The sequence below is a fragment of the Poecilia formosa genome, unplaced genomic scaffold (assembly GCF_000485575.1).
Source record: "Poecilia formosa unplaced genomic scaffold, Poecilia_formosa-5.1.2 Scaffold107, whole genome shotgun sequence".
In the NCBI taxonomy this organism is placed as follows: Eukaryota; Metazoa; Chordata; class Actinopteri; order Cyprinodontiformes; family Poeciliidae; genus Poecilia; species Poecilia formosa.
The window spans coordinates 641,163-650,910 of NW_006800046.1; the positions used below are offsets into that span (position 1 = coordinate 641,163).

At 39.2% G+C, this 9,748-nt stretch overlaps 1 protein-coding gene and 1 long non-coding RNA gene across 3 annotated transcripts; one reads left to right on the plus strand and one right to left on the minus strand.

Annotated features, from left to right (window-relative positions):
• On the minus strand, positions 1-8,771 carry slc6a18 (solute carrier family 6 member 18). The gene is made up of 12 exons (XM_007559785.2): positions 8,317-8,771; positions 7,685-7,825; positions 6,525-6,662; positions 5,900-6,081; positions 4,708-4,818; positions 4,508-4,620; positions 4,303-4,431; positions 4,052-4,208; positions 3,701-3,905; positions 3,462-3,621; positions 1,642-1,804; positions 1-1,042 (listed from the first exon to the last, which is right to left on the minus strand). The coding sequence occupies exons 1-12, from the start codon at positions 8,456-8,458 to the stop codon at positions 821-823; spliced, it is 1,863 nt and encodes a 620-aa protein (XP_007559847.1). The 5' UTR covers positions 8,459-8,771; the 3' UTR covers positions 1-820.
• On the plus strand, positions 925-3,351 carry LOC107837041 (uncharacterized). 2 transcript variants are annotated; one of them, XR_001663017.1, is made up of 4 exons: positions 925-1,009; positions 1,662-1,859; positions 2,427-2,519; positions 2,591-3,351. It is a non-coding gene; the product is annotated as an uncharacterized LOC107837041 (long non-coding RNA). The 2 variants fall into 2 exon arrangements; XR_001663016.1 differs by having other exon boundaries at positions 2,427-3,351.
• Positions 8,772-9,748: the final 977 nt, after the last annotated feature.

Here is a 9,748-nt window from a genome sequence, read left to right on the forward strand (position 1 = left end):
TGGGAACTGACGGGCTAACGCGACGCTCCCATCCCTTCCCTTCCCCGTTGACGGCTGCGACGCTCTTCCTGAGCGTTGAGCTAGGACTGAGGAAGGGTTATGGTTTCCTCAAATGTCATTGGATATAACTGTCAAAACGAAAACGTAAGGCTTTCTTCTGGTGTTGGCAGAGAGGACCTCTAGGAACTGGTGTTTTACTGTCCTGTCAACATGCCAAAGAACTGACGTTTTTATTCCCAACGCACACAGGAAAACAGTCTTTAATCATATGGTGTAAAACATTTAGGAGATAACCCTGTGTCATAAACATGCCCTATTAAACAACAACCAATCTTGTAAAGATGAATATTTAAACATCACCCAGCTACCATTGCAGTCAAGGTTTTATCCCTCAACTGTTTGTCTGTGGACTTTGGTTTAATCGCGGTGGTAGTTTTCCACATGGAAAGCATGACGTCACTGAAGAAAATATTCAAATACTGTACGCTAACAACAGGATGTCCTACTTACTTGTTTTTGTTTTTTGCCAATTTCATAAACTCATCCAAGTCCAATTTTTTTTTATAAAGTTCTGACATTTGGAATTACATAATCTTTGAAATCTGTTTTTCAAATAAAAGAATTGAGTCTCTGTTTCAGAACATGCTACACAAACAACATATATAAAGGAATCCACTGTTAAATAAGTATTTTCAAGTGTAAAAATTGATTGAAGTGTAGAAATATTTTTTTTCTTATTATTTTACATGTCCAGTTCAAATGCATCTTCACAATCAAATTAATGGGAGTAAGATGGGTGACTTGAAATGCTGTTCATCCTTTAAATGCTTTGTGTGTTCCGTTCCTGTGTTTCGATCTCAAAGGCTTCGTTGCTGTAGGGATTGGGGCCGGAAACATTGGCAGAAGACTTCTTAATTCCACAGCGGATCAGGTTGTAAACGGCCACCACAGGGATGGAAAGAATGGGGACAACGACGAGGGCGACGATTATGCCGAACACCCACTTTGGGTATTCCTTCGTCTCAGTTTGAGGAAAATCTTCCTAAGGAAAAAGAAATACAAAAGCTCAGAAAAATGGAGTATACTTTGAAAATAAATGAAGGTACAATGCAGTGAAAGAGCTGTTGACTTGAATGAACCATATTTCTATATTTTTGATCATAACTAATACCCTTTATCAGAGCAAAAATATTGTAAATGACTTTTTTTCTAAGCTACATTTCTTAAAGTAGGACGTATGTTGCTCATTCCGGTTAGGTAAAACGGTTTGACACGTACAACATTACCATTCGTGGCTGTACATTAGTAATACTAAAAGAAAATATCGCTCTTGAAAATTTGGGCTGTTCAGAAATCGGCAAGCTATTTTATTTTCAAAGAATGAGCGCAGAACTAGCATAGCATAAACAGGACGCACACTATACGTTTACAGCTAGCTAGCTACCCGATGTAGCCTCACTTTGTTTTAGCTGAAAGCAAATGTTTCTATTTGTTCGACTGGATTTATTTTCTACTATTATCAACAACAATTTGCTAAGTTGAGTCTAAGTTTTGTGTGTGTGTGTGTGTGTGTGTGTGTGTATGCCATATTAAAGTAATTAAACTGTAAATACTATGTAATGCAAAAGTTGACTTGCTTACATAATTTGGATTCCAAGCAGGATATGTTGGATATGTACCAGCCTGGAGAGCCACATAAGCAACAAAAACCACCAGGAGCATCAATGGACTAATGACCATCCAGCACGCCTTCCAGTAGATGTTGGGCCTCCTCCCGGTCATGAAGTAAATGTCTTCACTAAATCTGTCAGAGGAAACAGAGATATATGGAAGACAGAATTATGTAATTTGCACAAAAAGTAAGGTAAGCAACTTTATGTTTGGTTGATTTTCCTTCCTGAGTAATGATTCTCTGTAATAATTCTTAAGCAAAGCCTGTTTGTTGCCCTTTCAATGTCACTTCCTAAGGATGATGTAATGAAAACTTGTCGTATCCTGTCTGTCAACAAAAGTAGCAGAAAAAGCCTGTAAATTCTAGACTCTAACAGGTAAAAATAGTGCACAAAAATCCGTATAGGACGGCGAAGTCCTACGCAAAAATTTGTGTGATAGGTGGACGGAGCCTGGTGCTGCAAGGTTGGAGACCTTGTCGGGGCCTGGATAATACCCGTGCTAAACGGACGGCGCTTAAATTCCGTAACAAAAGTAAATTTTCCAAAATCTCTTTCTCTTTCTTACTGTTTATTTAATGTCACATGCTGTTTTTATTTTGTTTTTATTTATGTAAAGCACCTTGAAATGCCTTGCTGCTGAAATGTGCTACACAAATAAAATTTGATTGATTTTGATTGATTGTCAAAACTCTTTTTGTGGAGGCAATGTCAATGCAGTGAGACATGAAAATATCCCATATCTTCCCATTTTAGGGACCAAACTCGAACCTCCAACATGTCGACGCTTTCTCCAAGCAAAATCGGGATTTCCAGAGACTACCTTCAGAATTTAGAGTGGAGCACAAGGTCGGCTTGTTTTCTTTACCTCAACTCCATTGAACACATTTTTCAGTTTGGGTTGTTGCTTATCATGCCAGTGGAATCACTAGAACTACATTGGATGACCTGTGGGAAATTTTAATCCAAGAGATGCCAACCCACAGTGATGTGTGACCAAGCTGGTGACTATATGGAGGAGATGCCAGACTATGGTCGTAGTGTAAGATACTCCAACATACCATTGCTGGTCAAAATCACAAACTGTTAAATTTTCATTTTGTCTTTTCATTTGACCTTTAAACATCCTATCCAAACACCAGAAAAAGAGTTATTAGTGGAATAATCTTTTTGGCTGGTTTAAACCTATGATGTAATAAGTTTCATTACATGAACAAAGTCATGACATACGCAGAATAAAGATGCAATATCATAAAAAAAAGTTCAATTTCTAGAAAAAAGTTAATTCAATGAGGAAAAAAAACTTTGATAGTTATTTAGATCTGATGTGACCGTCTCATGACCACTGACATTGATGTGTTACAAGATTATTTTCTTTGACTTTATTCTCGTATTCAACTTCATTGCCTTATTTTAATCTCGTTATCACTTTATCCTATTTATGCTATTATGGTATTAGTTTGACTTTATTGTCATCCTACTTTACTCTTGTAATTCTTGTAACACTTTGACTTTGTTCTCACAATATTCTGACTTTATTTCAGTAATATTATTCTTGTAGTTTAAAATGTTTTTGTCTTAAGGTGGCTCTAATACTTTGTGAATGTAGAACTGGATTTTCCTTGTCAATGTGATGTTGTTTAAAAGTCAATAAACAGGTCTTCCATTGGTATAAAATTTATCACAAAGAAGCATTGTTGCAATAAAGAAATAATTAACCAAACTCAAATTTCTTTAAATTGTATAGTTGTGCAAGATTGTAAATCTTGGGGGACATGGGGAAATCCTTACGTTTTCATTCCGTAGATGTAAGCAACCCCAACAATCTCACAAAAAGCAATGATGAGTAGGGGTACAGATCCCACATAGGCGTTGAAGACCTCCACCCAATAGTTACCGGAACCCAGGGTGAAGATGAGGCCAATCAAAAACGACACCAGACAGACAATCGCTAAAGCAGTGAGGGAAATGTTAATTCAGAGAAGGAATTCAGTTCCTCCAGGAATAAGACCGGATACAAGCTGAATCACCTGTCAAAACTTCATGGGGGAGCCACTTTGGGACGAGTTTGAGCTCCTGGAGGGGCGTGAGGACTCCCTCTATGTTGCCAAACATGGAGGACAGTCCCAAACTTAAGAGCATAACGAAGAACAATACGGCCCAGACCTGGGACCCAGGCATCTCTAAGACTGCCTCTGTGAATACAATGAAGGCCAGGCCCGTTCCAGAAGCACTCTTGGAGAGGAAGATTAAAGTCAGGCAGAAGAAAATGCTTCATCATGTACAAAAATAATGCTTAGTCCTTTACAGGACAAGGAGCAACACAAAGGATCATAGTGGGTGGCATGATTGAACAAGAGGAGTGTAGAAAACACAAGTACCTGATCAAGAAAGTTCTGCAGATCACAGACCCTTAAGGGCAAAGAAGCTATGTCTCCTGGATGTGTCACATTTAAGTAATCAAACCACTGGTCGTAGTTTTCCACTGTCATGTTTCGTTCTGCGATGTCAAAGTGGTTAGTCAGAGTCAGGATGTTCCTGTAGACGAGATTAGAGACGCCATTTCTACAAATTTCACTGGACCACACTTCATTGTCAGAAGAGGCAACCACAGATATCCATGCAAACGTACTGTTCTAGACAGGTGTTGAAGTTAGTTCTGGCTTTGAATCCCAGGATGGAAAAAATGGGAATGGATCCATAGAGGGACGTGGCACTGTTTGTTATTCCCACAACAAGAGCATCTCTCTCACAGTCGTTCCTAAAAGTCAAGAAAAAGAAATAAAGCGGCAGTCCAATCTCTGCTTCTCAACTTGATCGGGTGTTTGATGCCTCACCTCTCCGCATTGTAGCTGGAGAATGCTATTAGACCTCCGAAAGCCACAGAAAGAGAGAAGAAGATCTGGGTTGCAGCGTCTAACCAAACTTGGGGCTTCTTAAGTATTTCCCACTGCAGCAAGGAGAACAACATATCAATTACGTCTGGTTTTTGATTTTGTCTAGGATACAGAACATGTTATGTCAGGGGCAAACTCACGTCAGGAGTGAAGAGGTACACCAGCCCATCAGTAGCTCCAGGGAGAGTGAGGGCCCGGATCAGGAATATGGTCAGAACCAGGTAGGGGAATGTGGCTGTCACATACACAGCCTGGAAAGGTTCAAAACGTCTCGATAAGAGAGTCTGGTTTTCTTTTAAGTCAAAGGTAGTTGTTTATTCATCAGCAGTAGGCATGGAACGCTATCAGATGACCTTTAGGCAATTACCATAATTTCATTGTTTCAGGAAAAAAAAAAAGGTTACATAGCATTTATTAACTGTTTGACTTTACAGTGATCTAAAAATATTCTAGAGATTTTAACTGACTGGTGTGGGTACAAAACAACCTGCCAAAATGGTATTTGGCAGGATCTATTGTTAAAGCGCTAAATTCAACAATGTTGAAATCCAAAGTGTCACAATGAGAATGTGAGAATGCTCTCAACCCAATTCGTATATGTGAATTTTTTCATGCGTTTGATTAACACTCCTGGTTGTTTATGGAAGTGTTGAATTATTTTGTATCTTGTTTGTTTTTTTGTTGTATATTTGCAGTTTTCTCAGAGTTTTCTGGAAATAAATAAATAAAAGCGAAACTCATGAGTTTAGTTTTCACCCACTTAAAAATAAGAGCATGAGTGTAAATGACTACGACTTGAAGAATTTTTAATGGTGGATAACTGAAACTTCAGCGAAGATGTCAAGCATTATTCAACTGAAAGTTCACAAAATAGCAGAATAAATCAGAATTTAATCGTATAAAACAAGAGGAAGCTAACTGCGCTAAATGTTCTCAAAATAAGCAAAAAATGCTAACGTACAAAATTAGCTCCGGAGTTAGCCCATTAGCCGATTAGCAGATGTGTGCCCACCACTGGAAAATGAAGAAAACTACAAAGGTACAAATTGGCGAAGGGGTAAAAATAACTAGCATGTAGTGTGATAGAGTATCACTGAGAGCATAAAAACTGGTATTTAGTTGAGGAAACAGCTCAAGTAACTTTCCTGCAGGTGGCACACTGCTCGTAGTTTCCTCACTGTATTTTTTAAACCAGAGTTACATTAGCAAGAGTAATTCAATTGTTTCCATGAAATGATTGAAAATGTTTCGACAGGTTCTCTAGAATCCCATAAAATTGTGAAATCTTGACTTTTTAAAACCTTTTTAAAAGCACAGATTTTGTGTGCTGACCTTTCCCATGGAGTCGATGCCTTTGATGAAGCAGATGTAGATGACACACCAGGCCGTGGCCAGACAGATGACCATCCACCACTGCAGCGAGCCGCTGATCCCGATGTCCTCGGTGATGTTCAGCGTCTCGCGGTACCAGAAGTAATTCACCGAAGTGCTCTTCTCACACTCGGAGCTATAGCCTGTAGGAACACACCACACCCATAAGACAATACCTGGGATATTTATATATGTATAAAGAATCTTTAGATGATCTTTTTCTTAAAATTACTTGTGATTTTCTTACAGGACAGGTTTAAAAGAAAACACATTTTAATCAATAACTCTTGATGTCATAAAGCAGTTCACATGCCAATGTAATAAATCCATCAAAAATAATTCCCGCTCAAAGATTGATGGTTAACTCGGCTGTTAAGTGGTAATCCCTAACTTTAGTTTCCAGTTTATCTTCTCAAAGCAAATTCCCCCACCCTCTCGGACAACTTCCACTGGCTCCACTGTGCTTTAACGTTCCTGGTGAATCGTTATTCTTTTATTGTCATTACACTACATTCAATAAAATGTATCGAAAGCAGCAACACAACACCAAGGTCTTTTTTTGTTGTTGTCCCCCCCCCCCCCTCACCTGTTTGGTTAGCATTCAAAGGACACTGGCTCCACGGCAGCGGGTTTTGAAAAGAGTTAAAGAAGTACCAGAGCACCCAGGCTATGATGGTGTTGTAGAACATGGAGACCAGGAAAGACACCACCATGGAGGCAATGCCTGAACACAAGGGGGAAAAAACAGTCAGTCGGAAGGAGGTTTTCCAAAGGAGCCTGAGGAAACAGTGTAGCCGTACATGAGACAGGTTTTCATACCACAAGTAAACAACTTCTTATCACACTTATTGTAATTTTTCAAAGGGCTACTACCAAAATGTGCAACATTTGACTGGAAAACTTTTGATTTTAGTAGTTGGCTCACACAAGCAATAAGCATTTTCAAGCTTCCTAATGTATTTAAGGTTAGTTAACCTAAAGCTTTATCAGAACCAGAAATCATTGCTAGAACTAAAACACACAATGGACATAGTTATACCTAATGTTCTTTAATTATTAATTAACAAATATCATCTATTAGACAAGCAAGTTATAGGTTAAGGTATTTCTGTACTTTACATTGGGATAAAGTTTCAGTCATAATCATCTTAAGTAAGCTGTGTCTGAAATCATAAATTTATTAGCACCTGGGAGAGGAAAAAATAAAAAGAGAAAAACTTTTTTTTTTTGGCTCAATTTAAAATAAGGGAAAAAAATGAAGTCTATTTTCTGGGATGAGAATATAATTTGGTTCACTCTTTCAATAATAACTGATCATAAAATACAGTCAAATATCGTATTGTATCTGACCTATTCAGCATATATGACAGAGCTCAATAAATTCATTAAAATCAAAATTGAGTGCATTAAAATCTGCTATTGAGTAAAAGTCACTTATTCGTTGAATGCCAAAGGAGTGATGAATACTTTGCATCAGTGTCAACAACACAAAAAAGTACATTTTTGGGTAAAAAGTTTTGCCTAAAAACTAAAAAGTTTCGCCTGCATCGGCCACCTGATGGCAAATTTGACACATTTTCACATTGCTGCCACGGGGCCACCACACAAAATCAGCAGAGTGGCCCCGGCTCACACTTTGCTTTGGACAAACCTGTCTTAAATGGTTTTAAAATTTTAACTCCACGAAGCGAACAAATACTAAGCAAGGACGCATCCCTCAGGATTAGGAGCTGAACTTCCACCCACCGACTCCACCCAACATCGGAGAGATGTTGTTCCAGACGCCGATGCTGCCCATGCGGAGCCGCTGTCCGATCGCCAGCTCCAGGTAGAGCAGGGGGAGGCCCTCGAACACCAGCGCAATCAGGTACGGGATGAGGAATGCACCTGATAACACCAATGAAACTGAGACCTCAAGGCAAGGAGGCGTTATACAATAAATCATAACAATTGTGTTACTAAACAGTAGCTTTTTCTTTTTTCTTTCTTTTTTTCTTTTTTTTTAAGAGATTCTCTGAGAAAACTGTAGATTTGTAACCAAGAATCTAAGAACACGTCAATGTGACCGGCTAATCATTTTGAGGCAGTTATACAAAAACCCAAGAGAGTCAAATCCCCCCCCCTGTGCGAATCTAAATCTCAGAGTCAATATGTAAAGTTGATAGAGGCTGAACACCTTTTACTGGAAATGCCTGCTTACACAACTTCACCTGTTCTCTGGAACTCTGTAGCTTTTAACATACCACCCTGGGAACTATGAGGAAGTAAACACAGAAGTCGGATGCATTGATCCGAACATATTTCCTCCTGATGTCAGAAATCCAGACAAGCATGAGAACGAACGTCGGACACGAGGAACTCAAAGGCAGCATCCTCACCCCCTCCGTAGATCTGGCACAGGTAGGGAAACCGCCACAGGTTTCCAATCCCGACCGCAAAGCCAATGCATGTCAGCAGGTACTGGACCTTGTTGTCCCACTTGGGTCTCTCCTCCGTACCAGGATTCTTTGCTTCCCCCATCCTTGGATAATGCAAATAACAAGAAGGCTCAGCTGTTGTGTTAACCCAGGTCCTGTTCCCTCATCCAGGTAGTTCTGATTTGGTCCAGAATTCTCCTAAGTTCAGTCCAGAACCGTCTTGTCAGAGTGATGCCTGGAGCTCCTCTCCCTGTCCTTTGTCTGACTCTCCTCCAATGGAACTACTACTTCTGACTCAGGAGCAACAGCTTTTTATTGGACTTTTTTTTTATTATGGTGAAATCAGGTCACAAACAGAGGGAGTGAGAGCACCCAGCACGAGTGATTTAGTGGTTAAGCCTCCCTACGTGTTTGAAATGGGAGTGTTCCCGGCTAATTAATGGATAACCTGGTGATTCTATCCGCTGCAGTGAGCCACAGGGAAAAACGATGACACAGAGGCATCGTGACGGCAGCTCTTCCCGACCAAGCACATTCCCGACGCGGTAGGGTACATTCTGACCGAGTCGGAATGTAACAAAAAAAAAAAAAAACACTTTACACAAATGACGTAATTTTTAATTTTAATTTTTTTTAAAGGTTTTCTTTCGTTACTTTTCCCACTTACTGCTAATCTGCTCAGCAGGCTGCAGTACAGGACAAGTTGTAATTGCGTGCTGTGGTTCTGCAGATCCGAATGTCCAATCCAGTGAAGCAGCTGTTGCTACTTTATGTACATGTGCAAGCAGGAGAAACAAAAAAGCTGTCATCTTGTGTTACTTTATGGCGAATGGGAATTTAGATATCCGTTTTCAAGTTAGATAAAAGTGTCACTTTTTAAACTTTTTACTCATGTCTTTTATTTAAGTCCCGGTGAAAAAGAAAAAAAAAAAAAAAAAAAAAAAGAAAAAACACAATTCTTGCCTAGGTGATAAAGCTGCTAAGTTTTTACAAGTGCAATAAAATGCAGGATACACAAAGCTGTAAAATGCATTATGAGTTGCATAAAATGGTGGAGTGATCAGTTGTGGATAATACATCCACTTATCAGACTTTGGATTAAGCTTTGAATCAAAAGCTTCACTAAAATACCAACATTATAATCAGTGGTTAAGTTAACTGTGCTTGCGATGCCCCCCAAGGCTATTCTACCCTGGGAGGTGAGCCATATCCACAACCATGACTGTCTGCGTTTCTCCCATAGTAGCACAGCAGGTAGATTTAAACAAAGAATGAGCTTTAAGTCAATAAGTTAGAACAAAAGAAGGAGTTAGTAAAGCCTAATCAATGAATCAAGAAGGAAAAAAAAAGATTACCACAAAAGTTCCACCAGGAATTATTTTAGCTTCCACAT

What these genes read in the sequence shown, in the direction of transcription:
- slc6a18 (XM_007559785.2), bottom strand. Translation starts at nt 8,458, where the DNA reads ATGGGGGAAGCAAAGAATCCTGGTACGGAGGAGAGACCCAAGTGGGAC. An exon ending in GCATCGACTCCATGGGAAAG is followed by an intron (nt 4,819 to 5,899) that starts GTCAGCACACAA and finishes GAACCTTTCCAG; the next exon opens with GCTGTGTATGTGACAGCCAC. An exon ending in TGTACCTCTTCACTCCTGAC is followed by an intron (nt 4,621 to 4,707) that starts GTGAGTTTGCCC and finishes TCCTTGCTGCAG; the next exon opens with TGGGAAATACTTAAGAAGCC.